At 32.9% G+C, this 19144-nt stretch overlaps 2 protein-coding genes across 3 annotated transcripts; both read right to left on the bottom strand.

The window, feature by feature from the left end:
• Positions 1-660: 660 nt before the first annotated feature.
• On the bottom strand, positions 661-3732 carry GLA1 (Folylpolyglutamate synthetase family protein). Of its 2 annotated transcripts, none has more exons than XM_079027394.1 (10): positions 3058-3731; positions 2888-2985; positions 2660-2810; positions 2529-2591; positions 2284-2445; positions 2014-2205; positions 1811-1910; positions 1587-1718; positions 1375-1506; positions 661-1213 (listed from the first exon to the last, which is right to left on the bottom strand). In XM_079027394.1, exons 1-10 carry the CDS (start codon positions 3352-3354, stop codon positions 888-890), a joined length of 1653 nt encoding a protein of 550 aa, XP_078883520.1. In that variant the 5' UTR covers positions 3355-3731; the 3' UTR covers positions 661-887. The 2 variants fall into 2 exon arrangements, with proteins under 2 accessions (XP_078883520.1, XP_078883521.1); XM_079027395.1 differs by having other exon boundaries at positions 985-1213; positions 1332-1506; positions 3058-3732.
• Positions 3733-9184: 5452 nt separating this feature from the next.
• On the bottom strand, positions 9185-11889 carry LOC145088915 (mitochondrial carrier protein MTM1-like). The gene is made up of 10 exons (XM_079027393.1): positions 11752-11889; positions 11366-11669; positions 10914-11003; positions 10717-10845; positions 10564-10623; positions 10308-10478; positions 10147-10219; positions 9833-10074; positions 9689-9747; positions 9185-9614 (listed from the first exon to the last, which is right to left on the bottom strand). Exons 2-10 carry the CDS (start codon positions 11627-11629, stop codon positions 9482-9484), a joined length of 1221 nt encoding a protein of 406 aa, XP_078883519.1. The 5' UTR covers positions 11630-11669; positions 11752-11889; the 3' UTR covers positions 9185-9481.
• Between the last annotated feature and the right edge of the window lie 7255 nt (positions 11890-19144).

Below are 19144 nucleotides of genomic sequence, written 5' to 3'. Positions count from 1 at the left end.
GATTCTCGGATATGGTTTATGGCCTAGTTATTAATTGGGGTTTTATTTGATTGGTTAGTGCGAGGACTCCCCGGTTCAACAGCCCGAGCATTCGTTTGATTGACAGCAGACTGAGGTGAGTTTGCTCATTGTAGGACACTAGGATTGTATGTGCTTGTAGTCGTTGCGACTCTTGTTATATGTATGTATGCATGTGTGCATGTTTGTTATATGTATGTGGGGTGAAATAGATCCGGTACAGCCTTGTGCTAACATATGAGTTGAAATAGAATCGGTGGTGAAATAGACCTGGTACGGTCTTGGGCCGACACATGAGTTGGAATAGACTCGGAGGTGAAATAGACCTGACACAGCCTTAAGCGGGCAGATATGTATGGTATGCGGTATTTTGGGAAACTCGTTAAGTTTCATGCTTATGGTTTTCAGTTTGTGTTTCAGGTGCTTCCGGATCGAAGGAGAAGAGCTCGGGATTATCACATTACACACACCATGATTTTCGCCTCATTTAACTCTGATGTATTTTGGATGATTTTCCTTTATGGTTTTTATTAACATGTTTGGTTGATGGTTTTGTTAATATAAAAATGAAATTTTTGGTTTTAAATTTTAGAACGTTACAAATAAAGTAAGGTTACAGATAATGAAGCAACAATACGAGACTTTTCTGAACATTTGTTGTTAATCAAATAATAATATAAGGAGTATTCTGAAAATTTCCTAAATATGAATCTGTAATTAATCTTAACAAGTTGGAAGTGTCAAACGAAACTCCATTGAACCATTTTGAAGCTGAATGGGACGATCCCTGAAGAACATTTGATATTTGGAACATTGAACAATCTTTAAATACACGAAAACAAGTTGAAAGAACCTCCAAGAAACCGAGTTCAGAGGGAGCATAAAACCGAAGAAACAATATGCAGGGATCCGGTAACCACTAAAACACCTGCTGCTGCTGCTGTATCCCGGCTTCTCGATTGAATGATCTCATCGCCAACCCTCAACGACTCCATCAACGAACCACCATTCAACAGTAACATAGCATTACCATCATTGTGTTTTTTCAGCCTATCTTCTTCTTCTTCATAAATTTTAATACCCAAATCATTACACGCCTCCATCCAAGCGTCTCTTAACAAGGACAAAGAAGCACTCCTGTACCGGTCTCCAGCAATGCTAACTTCCGTCAACAATACCGCAACCGGTCGCCTCACTGCAACAACAACAACAACAAAATAAGAGTTATCAATGTTACTTACAAGTTTATCTCTGAGGGGTATTTTCGATATTTATCACATTCATACTTCCATCATGTTACATATATTGCTTACAAGTTTCATATTTGGTCAAGTATGAAAGAACTAGCACATGCACCTGCAAGTAATTCTGTTGCAAATGCCTGATGGTCTTTGTCGCTTGCCATAGCAACCACAAAAACCAAAGCTGCTTCCGGAGATGTTATCTGAATCATGTCAGCCAAAGCCTTGGCAGATTCCTTGGTATGTGCTGGAATGAATCAATTAATCAAACTTTCTTTTTTCTTTTCAATTCATAGAAAAAAAAAACATTCACATTTGAAGTTGAACCTCCATCCAGTAGTATGGTAGCACCAGGTAGTCCTAACGCCTCTATTTCTTCGGATGTTAAAAATTGGCTTCTTCCCAGTAAGTGTGTAATTTCTAGACCACTACGAATGGATCCATCTGATATTCTCCATCCTGGAAAATGGAAAATGGAATTCCACAAATTACAAAATTAAAATATATATTTATTTATAACAACAACTCTTTCAAACAAATGCAGGCAGCACCTTGATCACGAAGACAGAGTGCTGCACATGTGGCGGTTGCAGCATTTTGAAGTTGATGCCATCCCAGCAAACGCAATTTTACATCATACGCCTCAAAACACTACATAAATTTACAACATTTCATTACTGAATGAATAAAGGAGACGGATAAAGTGATACATTCATAACCGAAAAGGGCATTCACATCACATCACATTACACACCAGTTGTAAGTCTCTGTTAATGTGAAGTATGATATCAGATACTTGGAAAGGAATACCAGAGACATTGGTAATCCCTTTAATCACACTTGTGTTTCCAGGATCAGATGCGGAGATTACTGGAGAACAACATGAAGATGCTTTATTGCGAAGAATGAGCTCGATGTGTGGAAGGTAGGGCCCGCCTAGAACCACCTGAAAAAAAATTTATAAAAAACTTTTATGCTTATCGCCAGATGAAGAAGATATGGCCCCACTTAGAAACCACCTAACTGGGCGTCCATGTTTAATTATGCCTGATTTTGCAACTGTGATAGTTTCCAAAGAGCCCCCTAATGCAGCCACATGTTCTTCACCAATTGTTGTGATAATGGAAACTGCAACATCTGAACCTGAGATTATATTAGTCGCATCGCGTGCACCACCTAATCCAGCCTTCATTAAAAGGGCAAGGGCAAAGCATTAGCAAATGTGCCATTTTCTGGTGAAATCTAGTTTAGTCTAGAGATGAAATGAACCTCAATAACTGCAATGTCAACATTCTCTTCAGCAAATAGATTGAAGGCCACAGCAGTGAGAACCTAAATATCATGAGTTAAGCATTCAATTCAGACTAGCAATCAGCAAATTTGTGATTAATTTGTCGTACCTCGAAATGACTAAGGTGCCCCTTTTCAAGCTGCACAGCCTGATCAAGAACAAGTTTTATCCTTTGAAACAAGGAATTTACTGTCTTGGCTGATACCGGATCACCCAGCCTTCCTAATGTTATGCGTTCCCTAATGGTCTTGATATGTGGACTGTGATCATGTCTTGTGGCTTAACATCATTTGTAATCATGTACTAAACTAATGTGATTAACAAAAAGTAATAATACCTGGTGTAGCAACCTACAGAATAGCCTTGAGCGCGTAAAATATTGGACAGAAATGCAGCAGTTGAACCTTTTCCTTTGGTCCCAGCAATGTGAACGGCCTGTATAATTAATGATCATAACTTCAAGTTTCAGATATTTGACCCGAATCAATGTTAAAAGAGAACACAAACCTTAAATTTAGATTGAGGGTTTCCAAGCGATTGCATTAGCCGTTTCATCCTTCCCAGATCAAAACCATCATCGGAGTCGGTTCCAGCCCCTTTTGGAACACCGGATTTTTCATGGTTCTTTAGATTATCCAGATAATCATTGAATTCTTTCAGTTCTGACTCTTCTTCTGATATCAATCCTGAGAACTTGTGCTTGAACCCTATATCATTTACAAGTGTCCTGTTTCCAGCTGCAATTAAAGACTTATGGAGGCGATGGAGATAGCGGTGGTTGCCCACGATCCCGGAGAACTTCATTTCTTTATCTTATGTTTTGTGTTTTGTAATATCCCTCGTCATAACTAGCTAATTTGCCACTTAACAGCCATTCCCTAAGGTTTCTTAAAACGTTAATTGCTGACTTGACTATGACTAAATGAAGATTACGTCAAAACACTACAAACGTCCCAGGATTAAAACCCTGATCTTTAAAGTTATTATAACCTACTGTATATGAGAGAGAAGTTATGTTCGTAAATGGTAGGCCTTTTATCGAAGAGTTGGAGTACCTTAGCAAGACATTTTTTTCCCAAATGAAGCTAAACCTAGAAAACGATAAGAGCAGATAACAAGAAAGGCAAACTGGATTCAGATTACCTTAGCAAGACTGGGGTACTCGAAACAAACCATAACCCTCGTAATATGTTGTCACGTCACTTTTTTTGGGTGCTACATCATCTTTTTTATCTTTAACACCTAAATCCTAACACACCAATTTTATTTTTCAAAATTAATTAAATTATATTTTTTAAGTAACTTTTTTTAAACCACAAACAATTAAACACAACATTTCATATTAAATTAAAAAAATTACAACAAAATTTTGCAGGGGTTTTATGCCAATTCTAGAAATTTATGTTGTAAAAGAAGTTAAGTTGGAGTCGAATCTGTCATAAAGCTAAAATCGAAGGACCAAAACTGCCAAATTGTGAAATCTGTGTCATCCACGAGCAAATTGATAATATTTTTTTTTTAACTTGTAAATTTCAATTTCATGGAAAAAAAATTCATTTGCCAATCATATTGCTCCATTTCTTTCTCTTTCCTCTCGCTAGAACTCCTGCTAATGAGCTTCATAGCGAATATTAAGGAGTGGTGTAGCGTCTCTTGACGAGGCTGTTGGCGAGAGGGGTGGCGAGGTCACTCCCTCCAGCCTTAGAAGTTAGGCTAAACGGAGTGGAGATTGACACCGGCCTCGCTACGCTCACTAGCCAACTTGAAACACCATCCCTTAACACTCGCTAAGGGGTTTGCTATCGGGCAGTCGTTGAAGTTTTGGCGAGAAGAGAGCAAAGCACTGTGATTGGTTGGAAATGGTTGGACTGGACGGCAAAAAGATAAATGTTGAAGAAATTACCAACAATTTCGGACAAGAAGACGAAAAGAAAAGTTGCCCCAAACACCAAGAACAAGATACATGATCCAAAATCTCTCGATGTCGATAACAAAGACAACCTTTTATTCTCAATCCTGGTGAAATCAAATCAAACCCTAAAAATTTAAAAGCTAATTGAAGATGAGTGTATGCTCTTCACACACCCACTTCAATAAACTTGTCGATTCATGAAATAAGAAACCCATTTATGAACGAAAACACAAAAATTTCATAAAAGATTTGGGAAGATAGGGAAAGAGGAGAAAGAGGTAGGTCGATTTCAAGAATCTGGAGAGGATTTAATGAAAAGTTCAAAGGGGGGTAATTGATCTTCATACACCCCTAACTGTTTCCTTTCTTGAACTCATACCCGTTTGTTAGTGATCTAATGATAAAGAAAAGAGAAATTAAATATCCTTCTATTTTTTTTCCTGCAATTCCTCCTACCCTATTAAATGATAACATGTATCATATTAGTATATTAAAATATCATTAAATGAACATTAAATGTTACACATGTCACTATTTCATTTGGTATGATGATTTTTAGGAACAAAAAGTAGGAGGATGTTTAATTTCTCGAGAAAAAAAAATAGGGTATTTATTGGGAGAGGATTTGGATTGCAAAAATGTGTGTGGTTTAAAATAATAAAATGTGTTTAATATTTGTATATTAAAATAAAATGATTAAATTAAATTATGAAAAGAAATTTAAAAAAAAAAAATAAAGTTGTATGAGTGTTACCACTCCCTAGGAAATGCTAAGATTAAATGTTAACAATCTTGTGTGGCAAAGTGTTAGGAGTGTTACAAACACCTACTTTGATATGTAACATTATGATTTTCATTCTATATAATTTATTTTTAAACAGTAATTTCATTTGTTTTTTTTAATATAGTTAGTATATGTCAATGAAAACCTATTTTTTTAGAAACATCTTCTAAGACATCATATCAAATGTGTTAACCCTAACTTGTAATAATTCCATTAATAGTTATCATAATTCATCACTATTTTTTATCATTAATTTCATTGACCTTAAACCACAACACAATGTTGTTTACATCACTAATTTTAATCAATAAACTCATCATAAATTTATGTTTATTCCAATTAAAAACATATGACATTAGTTGACAAAATCCTTTTAATATGTTTTTTTTCTAAGAACTATCAAGAAAAAGCAGTAAACGAAGCAAATGAACTGAACATTCTACGAACTGTTCGTGAAGCGTTCAGCGGAAAGTTCGTGTATGTTCGTTTTTTAATAAATGAACGAACAGGAACACAAATTCTCATTAGTTTAATAAATGAATGAACATGAACAATTGTTTCATTTGTTCAGTTATGTTCGTGAACGTTCGTTTTTGTTCGTTCATATAGGTTTCTTTTATGTTAATATATGCTTAATTGTGTTTGATTACATTACTATATTATATGTTCAATTATGTTTGTTTATGTTCGTTCGTTTAGCATGTTCACGAACATGAACGAACGAACATCAATAATGTAATTTGTTAAACGAACGGACATGAATAAGAAAAATCGTTCGTTTATCTGTTCGTTTTCGTTCATTTGTTCAGCTAACTTAAATGAACAAACATGAACAAGCCATCATTCGTGTTCATTCGGTTCGTTTACAGCCCTAAGTGTATATGTGTTAATGAGAGTGTGATACAAGGATGTGGTGTAGTGCGTAATGACTTAAATTAAAATAATTTTAGTTCTAAAACAAAATTCACTGGAAGATTAGAAGTTCTTAAACAAAACCATAGTAAGCTAAGTTCACAGAAGAGTGGAGGTGGAGGAATTGAGGGAGGGATTTAGGGAATGTCTAGGATATTACTTGCACAGGGTCAAGATGAAGGATGATCGGAAGAGGTTGTAATCAACGGCGACGACCAGCGACAATGTGCGAAGAAGAAAGAATCGAGCCAAGAGCCAAGGTAGTGTGAAAGTTTCTACATGAGGAGAGCTGAGTGTGAGATTGCAGATTAAAGAAAGGAAAATTACTTAAAATGGCAACCAATAACATAAAACTTGTTCTTTAGGTCACTAAACTTTTAATTATATCCAATAAGAAACCAAGTTTTTATTTTAGTTGTAAAATACCAACTATTATGATTTTTATTGATTAAAATGACAATGAACACCCACACAACTTATAGTCATTAGCAATGTTATATTGTTTTGTGATCTTGCCATTTTAATTGGTAAAAATCTATGTAATTGAAGTTGTGGTTTGAGAAAAAATGACTACAATGGGTTATTAGTAAGACGTGGCATGGGTAATGATGGTATTCGTTGTCATTTTAACCGATAAAAATTGTAATCGATGGTATTTTAAAACCAAAATAAAAGGTTTGTTTGGTTATTGGATACAATTAAAAGTTTAGTGACCCAAAGAGCAAAATTTGGGTTATTGATAGCTATTGTAAGTCATTTTCCCGGTATAAATCAAAATGACTTCAAGGAATAACTAAAGAGTTAGGTGGTGTTTGTTTTTTACGGTTTTCTAAGAACTGACAATTTATTTTTTTCAAATGATAAAAAAACATAAAAGGTTTTTCTTGATTTATTTTTTCAGAAAACAAAGAAAAATAACTTCTAATTTGGATAACTTATTATAAGTTCTAATATGATATTATTTTTCACCATCATCACTACCGTTGTCACTACCACTGACAGTCATTTAAGTGTCGGCCTAAAATGTTTAACCTCTATAATCGATGACAATGACTAAATCCACGTGTAATATTTGAGTTTATGCCCCTTGGAACACAAATAATAATAATAATAATAATAATAATAATAATAATAATAAGATAAAAGACTTTTAAACTAAATAGTGTGATTTTCTATTGAGAAAAAACCAATATATTAGTGAAGTCTTTCATAAGCAAATGAAACTCGTTTTTGAAAAATGAAAGAACGAAGAGGTGAACTTTAAAATATAATATATATTTTATAGTTTATTTTGTCACTTTGTTATGTCTAATGAAATTGTGGTTTTTATTATTTTTTTTCTTTTTGTATATTATGCGGAATTTGTTTTTTTTTTTTTTTTGTGCTACCTCTTTACTTTAACAATGGCTCCGCCACCGACCTTAGGTCTAATAGATTTTATAAAAGGTTATCATGTATTTTTTATTTTGAATCATTTATAGAAAAAATATATTTTTCTTTAACATATGTTACGAGTTTGAGAAAATTACCAATTTGAGATAAAATAAAATTACGATGTTCTAGAAATAGTGTGAGGATGTTAAATTTAACAAAAATAAATAAAATGTAAACTTAAACATGCTCATTCCTTAATTAAATTAATCAAATTTTGACATTCTATGTTTTACCATCATCATTGGTTCTTAACTGAAAAACGATTATCAATCGGACTTATGAGTGGTTCACAACGAACCTTCCCTTTATTCTAACATGTTGGATGATAAAACATGAAATTTGTTTTGGATACCATCAAACTTTAGGCATTTTACATATATTATGATAAGTTGTAGGGATATATTTCGAATAATAGGCTGACTATTTCTCATCAAAGTGTTGCTTCCCCTTGCTCTTCTCACCACCATACATCAATATCCTTTATTGGTTTTTTTTACCCTCACTTTGATCTTAATTCCGGGCTTTTTCTTTTTCTCTTCTTCAAAACCACCCGAAACGTAACTCTGCTCACGGAGACGTTTGCAGGGCTACCGTTAGCGTTGCTAAGGACACATACAATGGCACCAAACCAAAGGCCAAGGTTCACCTCCGAATCCGTGGCTCAATTCCCTGAGCTTGATGATCAAACTGTCGATGGTCCGTGTCAGTTTGTCTCTTTATCTTTATTTATATCTATTATTGTTTGTATCAGTTGATGTGTGTGCCTATATGTATATGCAGTGATGAAACAGGATTAACGATTGATCAAGGGATCGCTTGCGTGCTCATGGTGGTGGCTTTGGCGCTAACGTACCTCATTCATTGAGTTTGAGTTTCTTTTCACCATTCGTCATCCTTTTATTCCTAAGAAACACGAGCTCATCAAGAAAGATGTATTGTGCATGGAATTGTGTTTCTTGGAAAGCCAAGTTTATGGTCAAAGATATTTCGTCTTGAATTGGAGGTTTGAAGGGTGGGAATGATGAGATGGTAGAGAGTATTTAGATCTACGTTGTATTGATTCGTTAGTTTCTTTTTGATATTCATAATACGAAAGATTTAATTTTGTGAGCATAATTAATTATTCCATATTATGGAACTTACGCTCACCATGTATATATTTTGTAGGGTAAAGACAAAAACTGATAATAAATTTTTAAAAAGATTGTTGTGATAATTGCAATGCTCAATAAAAATAAAAAAATAAAAAATCCCAGACATGTACGTGACCTACGCCCAGATAGCTATATCACTCTCAATAAGCCATTGATGTGTTCGCGTTGGTGCATCATGTGAGATTATATTATGCAACATTTTGGTCATATTGAATGGACAGACGTACATTGTCAAAAGGATGTTGTATTATTTATTACTATTTTACATTGTAAAGAAGATTTTTTTTTTTCTTTTTTAATATCAGTAGACAAAAGACTCTCATACTTTATAAGAATAGTTGTGCATTTACAATGACTGATCTATCTTCCACTTCATGTTTCAGTTTGTAAATGCAATAATAAACGAAACTGGCATACTTTATAACGACAACACAACGATTAGTAATTTGATCATTATATATATTGTATTCTGTTCAAAATTGTTCAGCATCAAATACAAAATTTTAACTACAGCTTGACTTTGTTCGAGGAGAGAGAAAACTTAAAAGAAAAAAGGAAATTAGTGTTGTGTTCATGAGGCAATGAGAAGAGCATCTAAAACTACTACTGACTACCAAAAACTCTGCTAATCTTCATGCCAACATAATGTATTGAGTATTATTCTTCTCCTCCATCATCATCATCATCAAGCTGGAGATCAAGTCTAACAGAATGAACAGTTTGAGATCATGTTAGTCAAGAAGTTGAACGTTGATGATGCAGAGCATACTTGACAACTTCATAAAACGACACCACAATTCCAACAGAAGGCCCTGCACGCCCCACACGTGGGCCCACCCCTGTAAATAGTCCCCTCATTCCCCCATCCCTGATGAAACAAATATAATTAATAATTCACAAAAGTGCAATAAGTTATATAACTGTTTTTGTGTTCGCACATACCTCCAAACCTCCATTAGAGTCTGCCTTGTTGTCATCCTTAATGCTCTAACAGGATCCTTCTGTCATAACAAGTCAACATAAAAGTAAAAAATGAGAATTCACCCAAAATTATTTTCAGAAGGAAATACAACAAATGATACATACCTCTATTTGTCTTCTGGTTTTTGCAACATCAAGCGGACAGGTGGCGGCTGCAGCAAGGCTACCTGCAACAAAACCTGCTGAGAAATTTACTCCAAGCATGCTGGCGGCATTGGCTTCTTCACCCACCACACTCAGAAGCCGCCTTCTTACTGGCTCAAGGGTTGACCAACAAATTGCAGAAAAAGGCACATCACGTGCCAGCTGTGCTCCAAGACCTGTCCAAAGAGCGCGATAGCTTTGCACTGCACTCAAAAAAAATAAACTCAATTATTAAAATCTTGAATTTGAGTGCAATAACTTTATATCTAAATTACCATTTGTCTTCACATCCAGTAACATCTTCCACACTCCCGGAGCTTTTTTACCAGTGTTGAAGTCTTTAAATGCCTATGTGGTGACAAAAATCAAAGATTAGTAAAATGTGAGTAGAGTTAGATGATAAGATAAAAATATAAGTAGTATTATTGATAACAACCTGCATACGGGTTCTAGCAAGTTCTATAGGATAACAGGTAGTGCAAGCCAATGAGCGTGACAATGATCCAGCCAGTAAAGGGGCATATGGTGTCATGCCTGGAGCATTTTCAGCTGCAAACTCTTCAAACCAATTACGGAAGATGTCATAGCAAGGCAGATAGATTCCCACCTGTTCAAACAATATATTAACATTAAGCATTCATTAATCAAAGAAAAAGAAAAAGAAAAAAGAAAAATCAGGTTCAGGGCCTTACAGTTGGTATAGCCAATGCAAGACCAGCATTGGTGCCTCGCCATAATCTTGCAAATCCCTCCTGAAAAGACACTCACAAATCTTAAAATGATCAACAATTAGAAAACTGCTGGACTACAGAATATATATATATAAAAGGAAGAAGATGAGCAACCTGTCGAATAATTTTATAGAAAACATCAAGTGTTCCTTTGTACTCAAAGCAATCTGGTGGACAGATGGACACCGTACCATGTACTCCGGCGCGCGTACATGATGGAGAACATCTTAGATCCGCAAACATCTAAAACAAACAATTACATGATTATCAACATCATAATTATTGCACAACATTCTAACAAGCAACCATACCATGTTTGGTCCAAAAACAGCCATTCGACTCGTAAGATTAGTCATTGGATGTGAGTATGCTACACCAGCAGCCTGTGCTTGCAGCCTTGTCTGTCAGATCACAACCATACACAAAATGAAGAATCATTACCATGGTCATCAACACCCAATATGAAGTTAACAAGAATGAACAACAGATTAGCAACATTAATAAGTAATACATAGTTTTCAAGGGAGCATTAATGATATCTGAACTTGAGTTTGTATGTCAAAAACAGTTGCTTTTGAACTTGAATATTTGGATACCCTTTATAAAAATTAATTCAAAAAAAAAAATTATTGATGGTGTATGCTTTGTAACAAAACCCTTGTGCGAGACGTAAAGAAAAGGGTACCAAAGAGGCTTGAAAAAAAAATGAAGAGAAAAGTAAAGGTGGTGCAGAGGAAAAGGGGGAAACAGAGAAATTACATACTTTGGCCACATCAAGAGGGTTAACAATAATGGCGGAGAGGAAGGCGGCGCCAGCGGCGGATAAAGCTCTTTCGCAAAGCCCTAATTTTTCATTCATCTTCGTTGGTATAGGCTGTTGCGGCGGAGGTTTAATGGGTTCTGTCATTCTTGAAGATTCAGACATCAACTCAAGTTCATATTCATGTATAGCATTCCCTGGAGATTGATCGGGGTCCGTAAACAAATTATCGTGTTCATACTGAATCGATTCGTTCTTCTTTACCATGTCCCTTCAATTCAAAACTTTGACCAATAGGATCTTAATCCTGAAATGAAATCCATACATATATTCATCTTTAACCAAATTAAGTATCATGTTTACTATGATTACGAGAAGAAAAAGATTACCTTTTGATCGCAGCTTTTATTGAAGAATTTGTGTCTCCAAATTGCTTGGGGAGCAAGGGAATTGAGAAAAACGCTCTGACGCCACAAAGAGAAAAAGGAAACCGAATCAAAATTGATTATGAAGTAGGTTGTGTTCATACGTGTCAAAACCTATATAACAAACCCAATTGCTAGGTCTTGTATTTTCGTCGTGGCTAAATCTTCTATATCATGGAATCATTCTACACCTTGCAAAATTTGCAAGTCTCTATTTGAGTATTTGTATTCGGAAATTATAACAATTTTGGATTTATTTACGTGTTATTAAAAAAAATGTTAAATATTAAAATATAAACATTAAATATTTTTTAAATAAAATTTTAAAATAAAGAAAAAAGAAACGTATTAATTACAATTATTATCATATTTATTACATTTAATATTTTATATTTATAAATATATAAGTATCATGTGACTTTTTAATTTTAAAAATTAAAAAAAAAATTATAAATTGACATGCGAATATTGTTTATTTCAAAAATATTATAAAATGACAAGTGTCAAAACTAATGAAAGATTGATATGTGTCAAAATTGATCTTCATTTATTATAGATGATTAATTTATAACCTGAGAACCACGGTTATAAAAATAATTAAACTTTCATATTAAAAAATCAAAATTATTATTCAATTATTTTAAATAAACTATTACTTAAAATTAATTTTGAAGTTATATACAATTATAATCGTTGATTTAAATAAATATGTGAAGTTATATGACCTTATAAACTGTATTAATTTTATTTTATTTTTTAATCTAATGTTATTAATTTAATATAATTAGAGTGAAAAAAAAAATTAAAATGGAAAATCAACTATTAACTTAATGTAATTAGAATTTGAAATTTAAAATTAATAATTAATAGGTTGATAGTGGCATGATAGGTGACATATAATATTAACGTAGAGTTATAATAATATGACATTTGTCAATAAGAGAATAAACATATTCATTTATTAGAATATAGATATTAATGATCATTTAATTATCATCGTTACTAGGCGTAACCTCGCACGTTGCGCAATAATGCATTTAAGTGGTTAAATAATTATGGGGAAAAAATAGAAATATGTTGAAATTTATGTTTTTAGTCATGTTTTCGGCATTAACCGAATTATCAAATAACATAAAAATTCATCAACTTATATTTTGATACTATCTAATATAGTTCATAACTTATAAACTTTACTTTTACTTTTATAATATCCAATATATATTATAAGTTTTTGTATAACATTAATATAATCTACTTCTTTTTATGTCCGATAATATTTTTGGATAAAATAAAAAAATAAGTTGTTTTGAATGAGTTATTAATAAACAATATTGAACTAATAAACTTTATATTATACTATTTATATTACACCAAAACATCCAAGGTTTCATATATGAACTTTCAAATATTAAGAAATTAAGAATGAAGTCATACAAAATATATCATTATACATAAATGTCATCAAGAGTTTTAAAATAAGTCGATTAGTAAATATGATATTTAATTTTAATTACATATTTTGCAAGGCGTACATTTGACTTTATGTGGGTGTGCCGAGAATCCTCTTCCTTACTTTCTACTTAAAAAATTAAGATGAATAGGAATATAAAATAGATATTACTAAGCATTAATATAAATAATTAAAAAGGGTATGTGGAATTATGGATCTCCTACCACCAGTTAAAGACAACATACCTCTCTAGTGGTATCGATTCATATGTGAAATTGAAGTAGTCATTCTATATACATTTTTTTTTTCTAATTACATAAACAAATATGAGTAACCAAACATAAAAATGTTATCTTTATGTAGGAAAAATATTTTAGTTAACTAACAAATTAAATAATATAAGTTTAAGAGTTAGAAGTTTCAAAACATCAATATTTTTATTAATTAATCAATTAAGTAACACACGTTGAAAATTTTACAATCATTATTAAAAAGCATTTGAAATATTAGATTTTAAATGAATTTTGGTTGAAATGTTTTGACATATATATATATATATATATATATATATATATATATATAGAGAGAGAGAGAGAGAGAGAGATGGAAAGTATAACATATGTATGAGTTTTAACTAATTATCTTTTTGAAACGGTACAATTACAAAAAAAACATATTTAAAATAATTAATTAAATATTTTCGACATCACCCTATATAACATATGATCAATATATTAACGATTAAACCACAATATACAACGACTGTATTACAATAATACAAAAACGAAGAAATTATAAAAAAACGAATTAGTATAACAAATTTACAAAATTAAAATCTCTAATATAATAGCATATCTCCAAAAGTGGTCATAAGACCTAAACCCAACACAAAAACCTTTAAGTTTGTTTTCTTTCTGAAATTTGTATATGATTTGTATGCATGTCTTCCCAAAAGATTGACCTTTTTATAGTAAACTTTTCACTAAATGCTAATTAAACATAATTTAAGTTATAAAACTTTTGAGTGTTAAATCATAATTAAGAAAACTTTTGAGTTGCATTAGTTAAAAAATGGGGTTTCAAATGAATGTGGTTTGAGGAAGTTAAAAAGGGGGGAATTTAAGAAAAAATGTTAGCTTTATAAGTATGTATGATTTTTGTTCTAAATGTTTCAATAACATATTATCATTATCCAAACATTTAAGGGTTAAAATGCTTGATTCTATATTTTATATTATATACAAAAATAAATAAATAAAATATGTAGAAAAATCCAATTATTTAAAAAAATGATAAAGTCCTAAATCTTTTTTTAACCAAAAAGTCCCCGATTATTTATTATGTTGCTCAAATTAACGAAAAAAAATCATTTTTTGTATTTTAACAGGAAATGACAGATTATGTGATTTCTCAGAATAATATCATTTTTCTGTTCAATAAAAAAAATATTTGGGACTTTATCGAAGTTTTTTCCAAAATAATTAAACTTTCTGCATAAAACACACAAAAAAACAAGAAATTAATTATGGGATATTAAAAACCTGTAAGCTTGCCATAAAATGACAGTTTTACTCTAAATAGTAAATACAAATTTATATGTGTAGATGCCTAAATTGTGCAATGTTTTTTCTATATATGTCATTTAGCAGGTAACACCTTCGTTGGTAGGTTACCATGTCATATGGCAGTCACGTTTGGTGCTAACTATATTCCCATATAGGTTGTTTATTGTTTTCGGGGATCAAACTTGTAGTTTCTAAAAGTTAAAGGTAGTTTGTGCTATTTATTCAAAGTTAAGTTTCCCATGTTATCCGTTGAGACATACACCTCAAATCAATTCCTCATCTATGTTTACAAGCTTCCATCAAATCTTCTCCTCCAACCACCATTTTCTATAATCAATACAGCCCACCAAAAACTCCAACATTTATCATCAAAATCGATATGTCCTCTCTCTGATGTCTTTTAATTGGAAACATGTCATCGATCTATATATCAATTTCTGATATGCACATTAGTTTTGATTGGGACAATGTTGAGCATGTACCCTTTTTTATATTTTAAACGTTTACCAAATTTTTAATCGTCCTATTGTTGCTTAAGCTGAAAGACAATATATCTTTTATTAATGGCAAGAGGGGGCAAAAAGGAAGCAATAATGTTGGACGATAACCTTATATGCAAAATTGTGAAAGAAAGGAAGGAATCAAGTGTGTAAAACCATTGTAGTGATTTTTTGCTTGTCACACCCATTTTCTAGGTATGAGTTGTTTTCGTAATAATTTTGTAACGTCCCAAAAATACTAAGTAAAAACTTCATTTTTAAGCAATCCAAAACATTCAATCATTTGTTCAAAAGACAAACAAAGTATAAAGCATCCTCAAAACATCTGAATGAATCATAAAAATATAGTGCAGAATAAAACTCCAGGGGAAGCACTGCGTTCAGGTTAGGACATTCCCTTTGAACCAGAAGTACATTAAACATTTAAACATAAAACCGTAAGCACAAAGCTTAGTTAGTTTTCCAAAATACCACATACAATACATATCAGTGGGCCTAGCCTGGGGGTATATTTCAACCCATGTGAATGCTATGATACAACCATAGTCTTACAGTTACTTCCATTCCTACATCCCAACTGCAATCTTTCATGTCATGATCCAACCATGGTCTTTCATACAACTGATGTGATTCATCACAGTCTTTCATACAATTGTTGTGATCCTACCACATCTTTCATGCAAATGTCACAAAGAAAATCTAGCAACCTACATAGTATAGTGAGAAAACTCGCCTCACACTCAAATCGGATCAATTCCAGCTCATACCATCGAGAAACTAGTGTTACAACCCACCTACCGAAACATTCAAGGTTAAACCTTATTCTACACTCTAAAACTAGCCATTTGACCAAAATTCAACTAGGTTAAAAATTCAACGGTCAAAGTAAAATTAGAAGGTCACCACATGATGGTAGTTTAATGCTAAAAACAGTCGCGGATTTCCCTTTCGCCATACCGAAGTTGCCGCATGTTGACAACTTAATAGATTGAGTCGTAAATACGTTAAGAACTTTGTTCATACTCACCAATAAGCTTATTGGGACCCTAAAGATCCATAAAAATCCAAACTTTGTGGACATGTATGACACATGCATGTCCCTCACTCAAGGTAGGCCAAAATATGGAAAAAATGACTTAAACCACATGCATGATTCAAAATTATCGTCTAACCTCTAGACCTAGAAGATATTCTGCTCAAGGAACCTTGGTGAGTCACAAACTTGCAAAATTTATCTCATTCAACCATTCAAATCTTAACTATGAACCAAAACATGCAAATAATCCTAGAAATATAAGAAACGAACCAAAAAGATCAAGTATTGATGACTTACAAAGGTCCAAAAGATGCCAACAAGGGTGGATATGAGTTGCTTGATGATTCCTTGCACTAGAACTTATTCTTCTTCTTCCTTCAAATGTCACAAAAACACCAAGGATGAGCTCAAGAACTTGAAGAAGGGCTAGGGTTTTGTCTTGAGGTCAAAAGGAGTGATGGAGGTTGAGGGTGTATGAAACCCTAGCCACTATATTCTTAAATAAGGCTCAAAGCTCGCAAAATCTAAGGTTTTCGCATTCTGTTATCACCACGTCGTGGCCATATAGTGACCACGTCGTGGTGCCTAAATGAAACACATGTTTTATGCAGCAATGACATGTCGTAGTGATCCATTCACTATGTCGTGGCCATCCAAACTTTTCAAAATTTAAAAGTAAAATTCATACATGAAAATAGGTGTTAAAGTTTGAATTAAAATTGAGAATTGGGGTTTTTGGCTAAGTAAGACGAAGCCTTTTGATGTTACGACGTTAGTTACGCCGATAAGTAGCAACGCGACCATGTATAGGTCGCGACGCGAAGCCACCATAGCCCAAACCTTAGGTATGAGGCCTTGGGCCCTATATAATGATGCTAACTTTTAGAGTTCTATCTTAACACCCATCTCCATCTCCATAACATAACCCTAGGCTTCTATTATGCCTTTAAAAGATTCTTGGTATGTTTTTGAGAATCTTGAAGAAGAAGAAGAAAGCGTGTGGATCTTGGAAAATGATTCCAGTTGAAGTTTCCACCTTCCAAACCCTCTATTTGCATTGTGAGTCTTAAAGCTCCATGATTTATTCATTTTCATTCTTGGATATAGACTTGTGAAGAGATTTTGATCACATTTGGTCCTTTTATGAAGTTCTTGGAGTTTGGAGAACTCCGAGACTATTTTTTAACTTTGGATGATTTCTAGACTTGCTTAGAACCTTAGGAGTGCATTTTGAGTTTCTTGTTTCCATTAAAGGATTCAACTCATTTTTGGGATATTTATGAGTTATAGTTGCAGATTATGTTTGATTGGGTTATGGATATAGATAAAGTTATAAACTTTATCCATTAAGTCCTTTGATAGATTTGGATCTGAAATTTTAAGCCTTGATATGAATGGATTAAGTGCTTAATGAGAAAAAGGCTTCCACATCATAAAGCGTGATGTGACGAAGTTAGGTCGTGATGTGAGTGTTGGACTGGATTCGCGACTGTATTTTAGCCTTGTGATCGTGACGCCCCCATTAGCTATTCGCGACACGTTGAACATTATCGTTAAGTTTTTGACCAAGTTGATTTTTGGTCAAGTTTGGGGGATTCAAGTTGTATACTGAGGTTTGACCTCTGATTGTTATTTAGGTGGTTTATGTTGCATATCCATTTGAGTACGTGAACGTCTGATTATTCATATTTTAAGTCAGGTGGTTTTATCACTATATCATGTATGACATTGTATATCTAGAGTGGTAGGTTGGATGGGTACTAATAGGGTGTGATTGTGTGCTAAATTGGTTAGTTTATTTGCTTGGTATGTATTGATCATAAGGGGAGTTAGTTGTAAGCCTTCAATGCCATTAATAGGATAACTGGAAGTCTAATAGGTCTTTGGGATAAGGGTTTTATGCCTACAGGCCCACTGAGGTGTTGACTCTGAGTTGGTTGGAAGTCTAACATGTCTTTATGATAAGGGCTATAAGCTTATATAGGCCTACTGAGGTGTTAAATATGAGTCTTGTATGTATGCATTATATATGTGATAAAATCGTCAATTTTTGACAAACTTAAAAACTTTTGTGTTAATATCCAATAAATTATTTATACATGTTTATTTTGTCTTAATCATATAATTTTTATCCTTCAAGGTAGACAATGTCATCCCAAAACATCCTACCTTGTTTGTCGATACCTAAAGATCGGGGTGCTATTCCCAAGCACCATGAATGCCACCTCAATTGGAATACTCCCTGTATCTCGTTTTTCTTCTTATTTTTTTTATCACATTCAACATGGGAACCCGAATCGAGAGATTTCTACGGTACCTATAAAGTTCAGGGAGGTTTTTTCACCGGTACCGCCTTGCAACCTCACCCATCCCAATCTTGCAGACGATACCACACGTTTCCACCCTTATATCTTTGTATTTTTTTTCTTTTCTTTACAACTTAAGTCAGACTCACTCATTCAATAAAAACCTTTATACAAGCGCGCACACACACACACACACACACACACATATATATATATATATATATATATATATATATATATATAATCAAGATCAAATATAAAGTAAAATATTTGGTAGCAGGAAGAGTAAGAATTGCATCATTTGCATGTTCTTTGGTCAGTCAACAAAATGAATCATTACGTGATACAAAAATAACGTGATTCATAAAAGAAAATTCTCGGAAAAAACTTTGATGATTAATTTTTTTACTGGATCAAGTTTTGATTCACTTTTTGGACAACTTTAGTGAATATATATATATATATATATATATATATATATATATATATATATATATATA

The sequence above is a fragment of the Lactuca serriola genome, chromosome 2 (genome assembly GCF_051521515.1).
Source record: "Lactuca serriola cultivar US96UC23 chromosome 2, Lser_US96UC23_V15, whole genome shotgun sequence".
In the NCBI taxonomy this organism is placed as follows: domain Eukaryota; kingdom Viridiplantae; phylum Streptophyta; class Magnoliopsida; order Asterales; family Asteraceae; genus Lactuca; species Lactuca serriola.
Note: the sequence above shows the minus strand (reverse complement) of the source record. Positions and strands in the feature narration are given on the sequence as shown.